At 38.4% G+C, this 19,067-nt stretch overlaps 1 protein-coding gene across 1 annotated transcript in view; it reads right to left on the bottom strand.

Moving 5' to 3' along the window:
* AKAP6 (A-kinase anchoring protein 6) overlaps positions 1-19,067 on the bottom strand; it is a 301,656-nt gene that overhangs the window by 55,136 nt on the left and 227,453 nt on the right. The window contains exon 10 of the mRNA XM_068160348.1: positions 1,232-1,378. Within this exon, the coding sequence (XP_068016449.1) occupies positions 1,232-1,378 (147 nt within the window). The remainder of the gene's footprint in view (positions 1-1,231; positions 1,379-19,067) is intronic.

The following is a 19,067-nucleotide window of genomic DNA, read 5'->3' as shown; positions in this document are numbered from 1 at the left end:
TTAATAAGTCCCATTTTATCAGTGTATTTATTAATGCTCCAGCAGTTTTCAAATCCTTGTGGTGATGCTGCAGATTAAAAACAGAAAGTGACCAGCTCACTAGTCATAAGGCAACTTTTAGCATTTTCTGACAATTTACACATCTAAAGAATCAAGCTACTAGAAACAACTGTGCTGAGCTAAAGAAAAAACAGCCCCACCCTCCCTAAAATGCCAACTGCATTACCAAATAAGCTAAAGTGACACAAGCCAGTACTTAAAATGCTGTTGGCAGGTTGCATCTATAGCTTACTTGTAATATATTAGAAATGTTTTTAAACTAAGATAATAGCATGCAAAATTATGCAATGTAACTGTATTGCTAAGATCACACATCTATAATTAATCATTTAAAGTAATTTATAAATTTATCTTACCCTTGATTTGAAGTGAAGGCAATTAAGGAGAGAAGTGGATGGAAAAATATATAGTTTGACCTCTCTCTCTCTCAGCTGTTTTACAACAATAGGACAATAGTGTCTCCTGCATGGTGCCATCACTGGTCTCTGAGTAACAGAATCACTATATTGCTTTTTTTTGCCAGATTCTTGTATCTCACTCTTTGGCTGAGACCCAGCCCATCATAGCGTGAAATGAATTACATGAAACTTTTTTGGCTTTTGTCAAAAGTGAGCTGAATACAGCAGCAGGAAACACATCCCTGGCTGTATTCTGAGCTTCAGGTATTCAGATTTGAACTGAATCTGCATATTCGTTTTTGAGCCATCAGTGTGACCTGAAATATGCAGTGACAACCCCACTTTTCATCTTAAGGGTATAGTAAATAGTTAAACAGTAGATGTCTCTAACATGTACCTTCAGAATAAATTCTATTAACATTCACTCAGGCATGACAGTCAGTGTATATCAGATATACTGCATTATAGTTGACTTGGTGCATACCCGTAATACATGGCATATTTTACTTACATTTTTTATGTATTAAAGAACTAAAATTATTAAAGTCAGACAGGAGACAAGCATGGAGTAAAATAAGGGGAAAAAAAATCAAGAGAAGAGGAAAATACTGTGGAGTTTTTATAATAGCATGAGTAGCTTGTTTGAAATGTACATGGTGAATTGCAAGAGAGAGAGAGATATTTGTGCCTCAAATTAGAAATCAGACAGACAGCGTACTTCAACACACAAAAATGTACACATAACCCACAAACAGTAATAAAAATGCAAATACCGCAAGCAGGTCCCATTTTTCATTAATTGAATCCACTTTTTCAAGGAGATCATTTGGTAGTAAAACACCACTTTTCTTCAGAGCTTCAACCTTACTAAGCAGTTCCATCTTTTTCGGGTGCCTGATTGACATTTCTACATTGTATCTCTAAAATGAAAAGAAATACATAACATTAGCTGCTGCCAAGAGTTTTCTCTAGAAAGATTTCCACTTCAGTTCTATGTGCCCAGTTATCATCATGCTCACTATGCAAATTTAAAAGGTTTTGTTTTGGTTTGGTTTTTTATGCACACAACCTTCTCATGGCACATCACAAGAGGTTTAGGTCCCAAGCACGTAGCCTTCCGGGTGACGTATCCGCACATGCAGTTCTCAGTTGATTTACATATGGTAACATTCACTCACTCACAATACTCACTTGTAGAATAATATTCACTAACACTCCCTCATCTGAGGAATGATCAGCCTTTGTCTCCTATGAGTCAGTGCTATCTTATTTTTCCACATATGTTACTTCACCCTGAGGCTCTCCATTGGAAAAAAAAAAAAACCAAAACAAATAAATAATTATGTTTCCTGCACAGTTTCTTTCTCTCACTGTGAATTTTGTCCCCTGCAGAGGCCTGAAGTGCTATGTGAGAGATTCACCTTACAAAAACAACTAGACATAACTCCTTTATAACACAAAACCAGTCACTGGGTTTTTACTGCATCAACCAACAGGAGCAGTGAAATGGCACACAAATGAGAGCAGCCACAATGGTCACGCACTCCAATCGTGTCTTCGAGCTGAAACTACTTTTAATTTGTTGTTCTGTTATTTATTGGGAAGAAAACAAAACAAATAACAAATCCAGGAACAACAACTAAAATTCCTTTAGAATTACTTTATAAATATTACACTTATATACTTCATAAAAATTTATTCCAATCTACAGATGCACTGGCAAATAAATCTCTCTAAAACCTGCATTCTCAGAAAGCCTGGATTAGTTCTTACATAGAATAGTTCCTATAGTGACTAATTTTGTTTTAATAGCTGGTAAATACATTCTACAAAATTTAAAATACAGTCATCCACTTGTGCACATATCCTACATCTACTTAAGCTAACTGCCTCTCCCTCTGACATACAAAACATCATGGAAACAGAACTTCCAGCCCAAAATGCATCTTTTACTGGAAAGAGGAGAGTTCGACACATATTCTTGCAAAGGTGTTTACAAGACATACATAAATTATGCGTAGCTATTAGCAGATTGCATCCTAAACATGAAGCTTGCTTTGCTTTAAATTCAGCCAAGAAAACTGCTACAGCAGCTCACACTAAAAATGTTAATAACCGGGCCAAGTATAAAAATTTAAACTAGAATAAGGCATGTTTAAAACATGGGGCCCTTTGCCAGATCCAGGAACATGCTCTTTAGGAAGACAAAGCAAAAACACAATTGAAGACATCTTAAAGAAAATAATAAAGGTGTGAAATCACTGTTTCAGCTAACAGGTCCTCAGCATTTCCATGCATATGTTTGCATATTGTTAGTTTCATATTTTAATCTCTCATTTACACAACACATGCACATCATTTGTATTATGTAAACTTCAGCAAATATTAGTCATTTGTGGATCATAGAGCAAATGTTTTAAATGAGGTGATTTAAACCATTTCTCATTATTAATGAACACTGATCAGGTGTCTGCGTATCCAAATTTACATGAATATGCATAGCAAAAAACAAGGAATTGTTTATAAAGAACTTGCCTTTTGATACTTGGTGTGCTCTAGCTAAGGTTTTAGAAACGTACAACAGCAGGTAGCAACCAGGTTTGGCACTGGGGAACTGGTTCTGCCAAGAGGCAGCATGATTTTATTGGACTAAAATGTTCAACAAGTATGCTTCTTGGTCCTGCATTATTGCCTTTTCAGCTAGAATAGTTACTGGAGGAGATTACAATCTTCTTTAAGTAATCTGATTTTTATTTAAAGATGATATAGCTGAAAAGGATTTGCATAATTATTTCCATAAGTACATGTAATATCAAGGGGAATCCAGAGTCCAATTTGCTAGGCACAGAAATCTAGTTCGTGCGACTCCCTTTCTTTTGTCAAGTGAATTAATAGACTGAGGGAGTCCTCTAGCTGTGTGACACTGGTGCAGTCACAGCTAGTTAATACTCATCACCTGTTCTAGGCTGCCAGTTGCTGCTGCCTGAACTGGGGCTGGGTATGTTCCTGGGAAGTGCGGGACTGATGAAGAAATAAAATACATTGCATGTTTCATAACTACGATGCTCTTGTTAACACAGAAACAGAAGACATTTCATTTAATTTTGGACCAGATAAAATAATTCAGTGCAGCATAAGCAAAAAAAAAAAAAAAAAGTGTGACAGATGTTATAAAAGGTTATTACATTAAAAAATAAATAAGCCAGATTTTATGTACATGCTCTGTCTTTGTCACCGTGTAACCTACTGTATAAACAAGCACGATGAAAGTGCTTATTGATAGAAAATGCATTATGCTGTAACTGTAAAAGATGAAAGAATTCAGTTCATTATTACAGGTATTGATATGTGACTGAGAGTTAGCATTGTTTCACTCCTGGATATTTAACATGCAGGGTGTATTCCAAGTTAAAGGAAGAGCTTAATGTACAGGATGTACAGTTTGAGAACTGATAGCATGAGATGGTATTGCTAATGCTATTTTGTAATCCATTAAACACCTACACACAGTTGCATGGAAAAATTAGCTACCAGCTCTATCAGTGCCGCACAACCCTAGTCTGGTAGGACTACTTAATCCTGTGGTGAGAAGATAATTTAATCTTCAGACTCATTCTTTCCTCAGCTTTAAGTGAGCAAAGGCTGCTCCACTGTGACAGTCTGTGGATGCTATGATATAGATTACTCTTTAATAGCCAAAGATGAGATTAAGAAAGTTAAAGTGGCAGGTTTTTCACAAGAGCCACAATAATAAATAAATGAGTAACATTCCACTTCCAACATCTGTCATATCAAAGAACTGAGGGAAAATACCCCAAACAATGTACTGGGGAAACTGCAAAATCTTTACAGCATGATTAGCTGCGTGCATGCACGGCTGGTTCTGTGCTCCTGATGACACTCAAAAGAAATTCAAAATGTTGTTATGTAAGTCAAAGAATTTTGACTTTTTATTCCTTCTCACTACGGTCAAAAAACAGTGGAATTCAAAACCAGAAAAAGGCAGTAGCATTTACTTGGCAATAAACCTGGCAAAAATATTTAGACCATCAGAAGCCGAATTCCAAACCAATGCAAGTTAAAACCTTACTTCCCCTGACAAAAATAGTCTAAGAAATCCAAGCAGGCTTGATTGAGACACATTTTTTGACACTTTATACTAAACTGTGTCTTTCCCTGTCCCCTCCCCACCCCCCCCCACCCCCCCCCAGCTTTAAAAATTTTTCTTCTTCCTTTTTTTTTTCTTTCCTTTTTTTTTTTTCTTCCCCCCTTAAAACGAAAAAAAAAAATATATAAAACATTTTTTGTATGTGTGTGTGTGTGTGAAAAATCACACCCAAAAATTCTGCCCAAATGGAGACTGGAACAATGCCTTGTAACAGTGTTAATTGTCACCATGGAAACCAGAAGAATAAGCCATTTTGAAACTGGTATAGAAGGCACACATTGAGCAACTCAAGCATTTTTTCAGCCTCCCTCAGTGTTAAGGAACAAGATGCCTAGTCACTGAGAGGTCAGAGAAAGAAATCATCGTGAAAGGTTCGTAGATGTGCACTGTCTGGTAAACAATAAAAAAAAAAAGAGGAATAAATCTGTTAAGGACTCTGCGAGGGCTGCGCACTGCATCTTTCAGATAGAGAAACACCACAAAAAGATGATCAGGACTGGGGTGGGGATTCCACCTCTCCAGCAAAACTTTAGGGCAATATTATGCGAACCTTGCCCCTAAAGCTCCCTGGGAATTCTGTTGCTGTAATAAAACTTCAGAAGAGGAAAGGGGAAGGGGAAGAAAAAAAAAAAAAAGCCTGCATGATGGAATTCAAAATAATGCTCTAAAAGCACACAGAGAGATTAAGACATCCATTGTAAGACTTTTGTATGGTGCTTCTGTTGGTTATAGTGAAAAGAGACTAGACATACTGAACACACAGTGGAGCTATGGCTACGAAGTACAGAAGAATTAAGCCAGTGAATTTTCTCCATTATTGGAATAAGGCTGTGCTATTTGTAGATGTTCTGCATTCCATCATTCACGTACTAACAAAGTATCTTCAGTCAAATGGCACCGTATGAAACACAACTGAGACCAGGGCTGGGTGACCGGCAATTTTAGTTTCACCTGGATTTGGATATTTGAGTTTTAAGGAAAACTTGCCTTTTTGAGGTGTTTGGACTGCTGCAGACACGAAACCCATGCACACACACAAACCCATGCACACACAGGTTCAGCGTCTGTATCTGCGTGCACAGCCAGCAATGGCACGCGTTTGCAAAGCACACTGCACGCCTAAAACTCAGCAAAGAATACTCCACAAGTAAACTCATCAGAAATGTAATATAAATATACCTAAACGTACAGCACTGCGCACAGAGCAATATTCGTCCATCATCTCTTCACACACATTCTCGCTTTGCTTTCTGGATAATGTTTGCACTCTTCATGCTAGGCTTCATGGTGGCCCCTTAGGAAGCCCATGCCTAATGCCATTCAGTGATGAACAAAGACTCTTTTTATTCCAAAGTCCAGGGTCCAAAGCTCAGCTGTATACAAGCAAAGTGAAGGAATCTGCTAGAGGCCAGCCTGCACTTCACAATAGCTACTAATACTTCTACCTTTTTGGTACTATCAGTGTGAAACATTTTAGAAACCATCCAGGAGCTTGGTTATATTTCTTATGCTGTCAACAGCACTAGAACCTCTGGACAATATTCAAGATCTGGGCTGAGTGATCTGTCTAGATAAATAGCAGTTGCTGTTTCTTGCAGACTTCGTGTATTTCACTATTAGCAATTTATGGCAAATAATTGCACAGGGAAATTATAAAGACTCCTACAATTGTCCTTGTAAATTAATAATAGGCTTTCTTGATTGGGATGAATTTGCTGCTGAGCCTTTGGAAAAATTAAAAAGTGCAATGTCATTTAAAATTGCCAGAACTCACACAGCAAATTACATCTGAGGTTAAGAATCAGTTTTTCCTCTTCTAGCTTATTCCATTTGCATGATCTGGAAATCATATTACATTGGCTATGTATTGTTAATTGGACATAGATTGCATTATCTTTGATATAAATCAAACTACAAATATTAAAATGAATTGCAAATTCTCTAATAGAAGATCATAAAACAATCTTTTTTAAGTATCTCCCATTAATAATTTAATTCCAATTATATCACTCAGAAAACTCAAGAAGGAGAGCGCTAACTTATTTCCATTTGCTATTTCCCCCTACAAATAAGCACAATAGTACAACATGGATTTGTGGGAGGCTGCATGGGCGTGTGGGTGCCTGCCTGTAAAACAAAACAAAACAAACCTTAGCACTTTTGTCCTAAACCTCTGCAGACACCTTGCTTTTTCCTCTCAGAAAGTAGCCAGTGTGGATTACACTTCTGCTACACCCTCCTTTCTGTGGCAGCTAGAGAAATAAACACACTGAGAGCAACATTAAGTAACTTCATGAACTAAATTTTTGCCTGCATTAAAAAATTATGCAGTTGGTACCCATTGTTCTGCCTTCTTTTTTAAAGAAAGGTGATACCAACCCTTTAAATTTTACTATAAATGTAATATCTTTTTGAAGACTTTGTATGCCCTTTAATGAATTTATATTAAATATTTAATACTGTTTAGGGCATATCCACTACTACCAAAAACAGTTATATTCCCAGCAGTCCCACTGTTTCAGGCAGAGGGCTTGATTGATCCTCCTAGCCTGAATTGAGCAGAATGAAAAGAAGCAGTTGGAAAATAGCTGCAATCATTTAATGCAGATGACCTCTGACAGGCTCACAGCTCTTCTATCTGAACAGAAATTTGCATGGGGTCTCTGTGCAGAGGAACAATGTAACCTAAATGGTAGACAATCTTTATTCTAATGAAGTGGGTGTCAAGGTCAATGTAAAACTGCAATGATAAATGGTGCACCACTAGGCAAGAGAAGTTGCATAGGCATTGTAGTGCTTTCACATTAATTGAAGGCTGAAATGCACTGAGTGAAAGCACAAGACTCTCTTTTCACCATAATGTGTTAATGCACAAATGTTTAAATGTTTTATTCAAGCCCCTAGCCTGTTGGCACAAATCTTATTGCAAACAAAAATACAATAGTTGGCCAATAACCAGAAAAATAGAACTTTTTATTAGCTTGCCTTATTTCTTGAATCCCTAACAACTTCCACAATCTACTCAGAGTACCAAAAGAATAACAAGTCTCCAGACACCTAATGTAATTCCCATGATCCTTTTTCTATTTAGGATATCTGTCTTTAATTAGTTCCAAACAAGCAAGCCTTTAGAAAACTCTTCATTAGATACCATTCCCAATGAACTAACTGCAAGAAGAAAAGTCATGCTTCAATATTATTATTTCCTAGATTCCAAGTTTTCTTTTAGTATATAGTTAACATCTCCAGGTGCCTTTTGTTCTCAGTAAGAATTAGACCAGTAAAACTGGGTTTTGTAATGCAAAGAGTTGTGTGCCTAGAGTGGGGACTAAACTACAATCTGTTATTGTGGCTTTGTCAAAACTGCAATACAACTATAATTATAGTACTTCATCAGTCGATCAAGCAATTTGTAGAAGGCAGCACATTTTGTCTTATAAAAATGAGGAGGACAGTAAGCTGCTTTTTAAAATCCTGAGCTGCTTAAGCTTGTTAAGGGTATATTGTTTGCTAATACACTCATTAGCAGCCAAGCATTTTAACTTCATCAATTAAATGGGAAATGGTGTTGCACCATTAGTTTCACAAAATGCTAAGATACAGATAGCAGTCCACAGCTAGGAATTTTAGAAAATGGATTTTCACCTGCAAGCTGCATTCTACACTTCAAACTGTTCTGGGGTTTGGTTTGTTTTGTTCTGTTTTCTGTGCAGCAACATATACACCAGTGTGTGGGTGGGTGTGTGTGTGTCTGCACATGAATGCAGGTGGTGAAAGCCCTCCATATAGTTGTGAAGCTAATTTTATGTGTGTGTGTGTATATATATATATACACACACACACATATACACCCACTTAAAATTTCCCAAATCCCATAAGGATTGCTGCCAAAGTACAGCATCATTTCTTGACACTGAAGAACATTTATTCATCGAAGTAATCCCAAGGCTGACAGAAGTTTGTGGGGTTTTGTTTTGTTGGTTTTTTTGTTTGTTTGTTGCTTTGGGGGTTTTTTTTGCGATGAACAACAACTCTCCTGGATAACTAACAGGTTTGCAATGTGGATGATAAATTTTGAATGTTTATCAGCCTTTTTAGTTCTGTGCAAATAGATGTTCACAATACGATTACAGTTATTAGACAAGGAGCTATAGCTTGTTGTTACTAATTATGAGGATCTGCAGCACTTTCAGTTTCTGGGAGGCTGTGAGTGGCATGTGCTGTACAACACCATTTCTATTTTACAACTCGCCTATGCAAGGGAATTTTCCATACGGAAATCAGTCTTCAGAATATTGCAATTCAGAGAGTAAACTCCAGTGGGGGGGCGGGGGGGGGGGGGGGGGGGGGAAGTGTAGTGTAAAGGGGAAAAAACCCACCCCAACCCACATTACTGATGAAACTGTTTAAAAAACTGTACAGCTTCATCTGTGTGTGATTTGTCAGGTCTGAAGCTTTGACGTGCCCAAGGGGCAGACCCCAGCGGGGAGTAGGCTGCAGAGCTAAATAGCTGTGAAAGAAGTCTTAATGTAGGATGGAATTCAAACTAACCTTGACATGACCTCGGGAAAAATATGCAAAAAGTAAAATGAATGCACTCTGCAAGATACATCCTAATTTTGTGGCTGAGCTGGTTAGTTTCACAAACATAACTGGGACTTTAAAAGCAAAATAAAATGTGAGGGAAAAAGGGAAACTTCGGAATTCACAGCAAAAACTTAAGCGGGCATGGGGGTGTTGCTGTGGAGGCATATGAACCATTTGGAAGCAATCCAAATAAAAACCAACACTGAACAATATTGTTGTCAGCCTGTCTATTCAGGAAAATTGTTTTTTTTAGGTTGAATATAAATGACACAAAGCCAAGATTACATCATTGCATTACAAAGTCTGTTGTGGCTTTTAGCCGAACAAGCCCCATGGATCTACTTGCTGATGGCAGTAATTCAGTAAGAAGTTTTAAGGGCTTCTCTCTCTTTTCTTTTTTTTTTAAGCTTCATTACTCTAAATACAGAGGAAATTTGTTTAAATACTGTTTATTGAATTTTTTTAACCCACATCACTGAGTTTGTTCTGCAAGCTTACAAGTTGATGCAAACAATAAAAATTTGAGTGGGTATATTAAGTCTTGACTTGGCTTTATTATGCATTTTGTCTGTCTTGCTCAGTGTTTAGTTGAGCAGGAAGATTCCACCTTAATACAGCAGCCAAGAACTGGCTGATTCACTAGATATATGAAAATTTTAATTGAGTGTCAACTTGTGTTGAAATTCAAGCCCATTACCTTCAGCATGCAGTTCTGTAGCAGAATCGGTTATTTACTACATTATTAACCAGATTTTAAATGTCATTACATTCCTAAGAACATATAGCCAAAATGCAACAGTTTGAGTTCATATAGCATGGGAAATCAAGTATCAGGTGCAGGAGATTACACTAGACCTAGAAACTGCCACTTGTCTACTAATAAAGACAAACCCTGGCAAATGATAGTGGAACACTGTGCCACAATGCACGTTCAGGCACAGTTCAGGTAAGGCCATAGAGCTGGTGCACTTCAGTCTGTAACAATCTTGATCTCCTAAACTATGTGTTTTAGCTGGGATCTTTGGCTGATATACCATGGAATTTCTGAGATACATCTTGCATTGTTTGCAACAATGCTCTTAAAGCTTTGAGGTTTGTTTTTTTTCTACACCTTGCATGAGGGATATGGTACAGACTAATGGATGCAACCAACAGACATCCTTAACCTCCTGAATGTGGATTTAGCTTAATTTACACTTCAGTTGCCTGGAGAACAATTGATATTATATCTATTAAAATTTGGGTTCTTTAGGAATTAATAGCTACTATATCTTTGGGTTAGTGTTCAGGTGTATTGATTGAGGGGGGAAAAAAAAGAACAAAAGAAAAATGAGGGAGATTCCAAAATACTGGTGCAGACTGCAGCTTGCCCATTATGGAGCAGAAAACGTATTTGATGGCAGGGAAACTATTTGTCCTGGAGTTGCAGTTCCATCCTTGGCTGGGTATTTTGAAATGCTGACCCTACCTGTACCAAATTTCAAATAGCTACATTTTCACACTTACATTTTTACAAACTAAAATACCACAGTGTAAGATTATGGAGATTTTTGAAGAAGATAATCAAAGAAAGTAATTTATAACCTGTTATCCCCTTTTCCGCTAAGCTCCACTTGCTTTTGCAGTATGCATGAAACATAAAATTGAAACTCCTCTACACAAAGATTTAATTCCAAATGCACCAACTATTGTCAGGCTGTGTGTTACAGGCATCATTCTGTTTTGAAATGGATGTTCCTGCTCATTTATCTTTCACAGACTGGCTCTTCTGAAGTCCTTACTCCATTGTTACTCTGCCAGAATGTTAATGGTGGTCAGTAACAACCTTCTGTGAGTGAAGTTTGACTGAAAAATCAACGAAGAAATTATCCTCTCCTCTGGCAATGCCTACTGGGATATGTTTGGGGGTAAAATATCTCTAGATCTTCTTCTTCTTACCTATTTCCTATAGTTTCATGAGGGAAGTTCCCCACTGCTAAAAGACCCAAATGGAAATCTAAGTTCATCAGACCAACAGAGATAGAGCTCAGTCTCCACTAAAGGACAGCAAAATCCACAGAGATCAGTACAGACACCATTTGAGGCACAGTGACTTTAGTGATCTAAATTACTAGACCTTGTCAACTGTGAGAAAAGACAAATCATCCCTGGCCTGTGGTGATAGCCTTGCAATCCATGCAAACTGGTGAGTGACCTAAGTCAAGACCAGACAGCTTGCTGTCTAGCTTGCTCAGTCTCTACCCTCAGAACGTGTGGGTCTGAGTTCTCATTATCTGTAGTATCTAGGGTAACAACATGATCTTTAAAGCGCTTGAACTATCCTATACAACACAGGGCTTACATCTGTGTGAGGGCCAATCCAGGTGCTGATCAGAAAGGGTGCTGACAGCAGATTTCTCAATTTGCCCAAAAGTTATAATGAAAAATGTAATTTTTATTTCAAACGTGCATCCTGCCTTAAGTAAAGTGAAAGTTAATAGTTTTTCTAATGGGCTATTTGGTTTGTTCCTTATAATTTCCCTTGAGTTATGTCAGAGTTGGCACATCCAGCAGGTCCACTAGGAGTGCTAAAACATCTCTGCTGACTGTCTAAAACACTGGCAATCACCCTAATTCCTCTTACAGCAATACCATTACCAACCTACCGGATCAAAACTATTGTTAAAATATGGTAAAAAGAAAGTTATATAGTTAAGTACTTATTAACATTTCCAGGCTGACATAGCCTGAACCCTTCAAAAGACACTGCAGATAATGGCTATTCACTTTCCAGTACACATTAATGTTATTATAACACAGAGTCAGTGTTGGCATCCCAATACCATTAGGTGTTCACGGTGGCCCAATTTCATTATATCCTGAATTATTTTAATTTTTAAGAACTGGGTATTTCATTTTTTAACATTATTCTAGGAAAAAAAAACCAACCAAAGTGCTTTTATAGTAAAAGAAGAAAATACTTTCAAGTTGAAAAGTTGTATTTATGATCAACTACCAACTGCTTTTAAGAGCAAACTTATAATGGAACTGCTGACACAGCCTAAACTATGGCTCTGTGAGTGCTGCAGAAATAGATATTGCAGAAAGCATTTTCAGTGTTAGAAGTCCAAGTTTGTTTAAACCTGAACTTTTTTTCCTTCTTCTTTCTTTCTTTTTTTATTTTTACAGTAAGAAGTAATGTTAACAGCATGCTGAAAATGTTATGGCTAAGTGTACAGTGTCAAAATAGATTGAACCTCTCTGAAAACTGGAAATTCAAGCTTTTTAAACATAATCCAGATGTTTGGCTTTTAATCACATTTCAAGAAAGAGAAAACTTCTGCAATACAAAATTCATACATACATATTTCATTAGTGCCTTTCCTATCACTGAATTAAAAATTTCTAACATATGCTTTCCTCAAACAGATAATGTTTCAAATTAGAAGAGTTGGCAAGGAGTTGCACACCTCACAAATGTCATTGAGTTATTTTAACGTGGAGGAAATTATTTAGTTTTATATGGTATTAACAGCTTTGATAGTAAAAGTTGCAGCAGTGATCATTTTTTACCTTATCAATAGGAAGTTCAGTGGTCTGAAACAAACTAAGTATATAAAGATGGCTGAACACTGCTGGGCCCCATCCTCTTTAACATTTTTATTGATGATCTGGATGAGGGCATTGAGTCCATCATCAGTAAATTTGCTGATGACACCAAGCTGGGGACAGGAGTTGATCTGCTAGAGGGTAGAGAGGCTTTGCAGAGAGACCTCAACAGGCTGGACAGATGGGCAGAGTCCAACGGCATGAGATTGAACACATCCAAGTGCCGGGTTCTGCACATTGGCCACAACAACCCCATGCAGTGCTACAGGCTGGGGTCAGAGTGGCTGGAGAGTAGCCAGGCAGAGAGGGACCTGGGGGTGCTGGTTGATGGTAGGATGAACATGAGCCTGCAGTGTGCCCAGGCAGCCAAGAGGGCCAATGGCATCCTGGCCTGCATTAAGAACAGTGTGGCCAGCAGGAGCAGGGAGGTCATTCTGCCCCTGTACACTGCACTGGTTAGGCTGCACCTTGAGTACTGTGTCCAGTTCTGGGCCCCTCAGTTTAGGAAGGATGTCGACTTGCTGGAACGAGTCCAGAGAAGGGCAACGAAGTTAGTGAGGGGCTTGGAACACAAGCCCTATGAGGAGAGGCTGAGGGAGCTGGGGCTGCTTAGCCTGGAGAGGAGGAGACTCAGGGGTGACCTTATTGCTCTCTACAACTACCTGAAGGGGGGTTGTAAACAGGCAGAAGTTAGTCTCTTCTCCCAGGCAGCCAGCACCAGAACAAGAGGACACAGTCTCAGGCTGCACCAGGGGAAGTTCAGGCTGGAGGTCAGGAGGAAGTTTTACACAGAGAGAGTGATTGCCCATTGGAATGGACTGCCCGGGGAGATGGTGGAGTCGCCGTCACTGGAGGTGTTCAGGAGGAGACTTGACAGGGTGCTTGGTGCCATGGGTTAGTTGATTAGGTGGTGTTGGGTGATAGGTTGGACGCGATGATCTTGAAGGTCTCTTCCAACCTGGTTTATTCTATTCTATTCTAACTAACAACTGGCCTTCTTCAAAGTATCTGAGACTGCTACCACACTGAGGTACCTGTGGGTATTTCACACAGATGCTTTCTCTTCCTCACTGGTGATCAAAACAGCTATGCCCAGGCAGCTTCTTTAGCAAGAGCCATACTCCCTTGGAGGTGGAAAAACTTCTAAGAGTTCAAAAAAGATCTTCCAAGAAATATTGCAACTCTAAAACACTCAACCACGCCACTATATTTATTGAATTATATTTAAAGGAGTGCATCAGTGTGGACACTGTTTCTAAACTAACATACATGACAAAATATACTATTTTTTCTGACCTCTATAGTCTTAGACTCTGAGTTCATTTCTAAAAATAGACCTTTTGAATGTAATAATATTTAAACATTTTAAAATTATTTAACACAGACAAAATCTAAATGACAATAATGAGAGGAACAATCACACATATAATGGGAAAAGGGAAAAAGGCCAAAAAATCCTGCTTTTGAACTCCTGCATGTGGACTGGACTTGTTCTTTAAGACATTTGTAACTCTCAGAGTATGTGAAGTGTGAACAGGAACAGAAATTTGCCCTCTGTTACACTGTGATGCAATGGATGTAACTGAGGGAGATGTTACTATGAGTTTCAGTTCTGTCCAGAAATGTTGGTAAGTGAACAGCCCAGTACACGCTGAAAGCCAGGCTCTCTCTGTATCTGCAGCAGCTGCTGTGACTGGGAAAGGTACTTAGCCTCTTTCCAAATGACCACCAGCTCATGTGTGCTTAATGCAGCCTCTTCCAGGCAGGCTCAAGCTTGCCAATCCTATGCTCCAAAAAGGTGCAGACTCAAACCAGCCACATGAGGGTGGAGAAATACTATTCTCAACTTAAAACGGGAATCTGAGATACAAATGGATGCCATGTCCACTCCTAGGGAAGATCTCTGATGTGGGACCACAAGTCCTTTAAGACTTGCTCCAGCAGTTTGTCCAACAATATATTGTCTGAGCTCAGAACTACTTAATGTTGTTTGTTTCACACTAGACTGACAAAAATTGAGTTATTGCACTTAGGTTACATTTTAGTCAGCATAGAAAATACCTTAGCTCTAAACTTGATGAATTTTTAATTCCCCCTCTCTCCTCCCCCCCAAGACTAACACTAATAGTTACCTTTAAATGAATATGTGACTGTAGTGACACTGGAACTCATTTTGTCTACTGAACAGCTAGTTAGACAGAAACAAAAGAAACTTCTCCTCTGTTTCTTTCTATTTCCCTGATTTCAGGTGTCTGTTTTCAAGGATTTATGCTTCTGCTGAATGTGAACTCTGTTATTCACTGGCATGGTAAAAGCTGAAAGCTTCCTCTCATCTCTAATGGCATTGTGCCAAAATATTCTCTGACAAAACTTGGGCTGACTCACAGATCTGAAGTTCAAGAAATTGTCATAATCTAACCTTACTACTCGTATAAAATGTGCCCTAGTCTTACGTTCTCTGCCTATAATAAGCTCTTGACTTTCTGGCTTGGAGAAAATCCTTCAGTATTGCATCCAGCCTTGATTTAAAGATGTAAATGATGGAAAGTTCACAGCATTCCTCAGTAAGATGATAAATAACTAGCTTCCTTTGCTGTTAGAAACTTCATGGCTTGCTTCTAGTTTGAATTTGTTCAACTTCCAGCTGTTTTATCTTCTTATACCTCTGCCAATAGCTTGAATATCTCTGAAAGCATGATGCTCCTACAAGAATCAAACATGAAACCAGATGACTTTTACTGATCTTGGGCTAACTCTGTTTGGTGTTTCTGGAATTACAATTTATAGAATGCTACAACACAGGGAAGTTGAACAATTTTTGCAGAGGCTGATGAAGACAAATACACACACACACTTTGGACATTCCTAAGGGTGGATTCTTTCTAGAACTGTCAGAAAGCAAATTTTTAGTAACTTGGCCCTAATACAAATGACAAATAATGGGGCTGGATTTAATTTGTGCTTATGGACAGCATTGCCTGTACTGACATTTTGGGTTTTACTTCTTAGGTTCTCCTAGTTCACTTATCAGCTTATATTCATATAGGAAAGGAGACAGGGAGTAGTGGATGATATCAATGACAACTTTATCCACAAGGACAGCATTTTCTAGTGCACACAACCAACTGGTCTAGATTTACTTTGGATATTGTAAAATTGAATGTGAAGTGACCCTGACGGACCAGGGAATCTGCCCCTTCGCATCCAGCAGTTTGTAATGAGGATCTCTGAAACCAGCACATAGTATAATGCCTGTATATCAATAGAACTTGTCTTTCAGCAATGCAAACCAGAATAGCTCTGTAAAGATACTGCAATGAGACTGTAGAAAATGGTTTCAGAAAAGACCCCCCCCCAAATTTGTGTTGACTTATGCTGCCTCACTGAAATGCTGATCTCTGCGCGCTACGCAAACTGATAAACTGGTGACTATGGCATTGATATTCACATCTATAGAACACTTACAATGTCAGTGGATTTAGAGACTGGAAAGATATTGGTATTTTAGTGTCTGAATTCTATGTAAAGAAGATGAAAATGGCCTATTTTGAAAATTGGAAAAGATATGCATATATCTGAGAAGGACAGAAATGCTTCAAAGAACTGCAGCAGCAGGAAATACCAGGACACAAACCCAGTAGTATAGTAATATAAAGCAAATTCAGGATATTTTGAATCTACTTCAGCTATAGAGAACCCTAGGGAAGACATGAACTTTTGTCTTTCTGGCATTCTTTCAAGACATTCTGGTCCTGCTTTGTGGAAAGCCTATCCTGGTAACCATGCATGCCATGATAGCTGTCTGGCTCTTCAAATACAAATTGGAAAGATCTGTGCCCATAAAGAGAAGACATATGCTTAAAGTAACGTGTAATGATGCCTTCATCTTTAACTGTTGTCTGCCTGGTTAAGAGATGTTTGCTATCCTATATGGAGAATCCACTAATTCCAAATGAAGTGGGAAAATGAAAATAAAAATAAATGAGGAAAGGACAAGAGGTTAAAAAACCCTCCACTCCTACTGCTTGTTCTGTGCCTTTCAGATTCTCTTAGGAATATCAGCCAAAAACATGTGACTCTGCTTTTTATGGTGGCAGAGCCTCTGTGAATGGTATCTACAGTTCAGTGACAGGAACAAAATGGCTTCATTTAGTTTAAGGGGCTGTGCTTCCTATCTTAATGACAATTTTATAGTTAGTGATCGTTTCCAAAACAATAATAAAAATCTAAGTATACCTTGGTGGATGCATCATCTTCCTAATTGTACTTGGTTGCTTTATTCAAAGCTACATCTGAGTCAAGTTTAACTATATTAGGTCACTTTGCCAGTTATTGTGCTAGAGGTATAAAGTGTTGCTATAGAACTGAAGTTTAAAGAAATTAAAGTAATGAATACATATTTTAGAACAGGCCATAGAGCTTTTGTACATTAAGTGACTACACTAGCACTACATTAACCCTATTAAAGGCAATTTTTGCAGCTCATTGGTGATTGGCATTTGGTACTGATAGTTGAAGAATTACCATTGCATTGATTTTATTCTTTGCCTCCTTAATAAAGCCCGGAAGAAATGGCAGAGGCAGAAGTTAACTGTCCTTTGGTAAAGCCATTAAGCACTTAAGAAAAAGGTTTGAATATTTAAACCACGCAAAAACCTTTAAGGACAACCTATGTCTTTTAATTTTGCAACCTTCCATAGGCCTGAGGAAGTCCCACTAGTATGAATATGTTTACATTTGATTGGTATATCAAAAAAGACTAAGTTAAGATTGCAAGTGCCTCACTTGCACTAAGGAGATTGCCAGCTACCAACAGACGTTTCACTAAAGATTCTTTACACCTCTGCAAAGCAGTAGGTAGGGCACACGCAAACAACACAGTGTGGTAGGACACCTGGTGGTCAAATCAGCTAATTAGCCGTTTTAATCTAACAAAAAAAAATTTAGAGGACCGTGCAAAGAAAAGATAAACATGAAAGAAATGTGTAAACCCTATCAACTAAAGCCTATTGGAACGAATGTAAATGTATATAAAAGAGAGTGTTTCTTCATCACTCTCGGGTTTTCCAGGCGTGGTTACTGCTTGAGGCAGGATACCAAGGTTGGTTGAGTAATATTTTCTTATGTTAAAAGCAAATGGCAGACAAGTTCTTGGGCTTTTTCATGCCAGTTTGTAAAATAAGGTTCCACAACAGGTCAGTCTATCTCACCATACTCCTCAGCTTCCTAGGAAACACCAGAAGAGAATCTGGATAAAATAAATCCATAACTGTCTTCCAGGAGCTTCCCCAGGAAGGAATAAAAATATGTTGGCCAGCATCACTGCTTAAAAGGATGTAGGAACTAAGACTAGAATGTCCACAGATCTGTGTCCAAATATCTTCTAGCCATACAAAGCCATGACAACAGGAATGAGTGCAAGCTGTTGTTGATGCTGTACGTTCAGACTCACAAAAGAAGTGGATATGAAATGCATGGTCACTGCTGACATGTAGCTGAGATGCCTGAACACATGAGTTAAGGTCAAAACTTCAGAAAGATCCTCAGTTGTTGGATGATCTGACAACTAGGGAACAGAAAATGGGAGTGTGTCTGGGTTTTAGATCACAATCTGAACTGCCTGTGCTAAAATCTGTAGGGCTAGGGTAGAAAATTCTTGCTCTGCCAAATTAAATCGGAGAGCTGAAAGATACTAGCTACAAAAAGTCGAGTCTGAAGAACCCAGAAAAGGGAATATATGCTTCAGATAGTGCCAGAGAGTAAAAAGTTAGTCCTATAAAATCATATATATCAACATAAAAGGTCTTTCTCATAAGACCTCTACATCAAACAAATCATATGCATGATGCAAATGGTCTATGGTGATTTCAATGAAACTGAATGCCTAAACCATCAGACCTCTAATCACTCTAAGTCTCCCCATTTGGAGGCTACCCAGGCATTGGAGAGATGTCCAGAACATATATAGACAGCCATAAGCGTATGAGCTTTTAAATGATGTGCAAGTTATTACAGTATTATATTCCTAGTGACTGGCTTGAAGGAAAGGAGACAGGGGAAATTTATAACAGATTCATTTTCTGTCATGAATTCACTTGGGTGAAGTGCAGGAGATAGATTTCCTTACTGTTTAAACAGGCAGGGACAAACCAGAAAAGTTTAGCTAGCATTTGAGCATGCCTCAGCACCAAGGTTAGGGTTTCCTACCTGCTGGTTCACCACGACAATGAAGAGCACTGTCTGTGGAAACAGTCCACAGAGAGAGA

This window comes from Melanerpes formicivorus, unplaced genomic scaffold (genome assembly GCF_026170545.1).
Source record: "Melanerpes formicivorus ecotype bairdi unplaced genomic scaffold, bMelFor1.0.p_v2 SCAF_49, whole genome shotgun sequence".
Lineage (NCBI taxonomy): Eukaryota > Metazoa > Chordata > Aves > Piciformes > Picidae > Melanerpes > Melanerpes formicivorus.
Note: the sequence above shows the minus strand (reverse complement) of the source record. Positions and strands in the feature narration are given on the sequence as shown.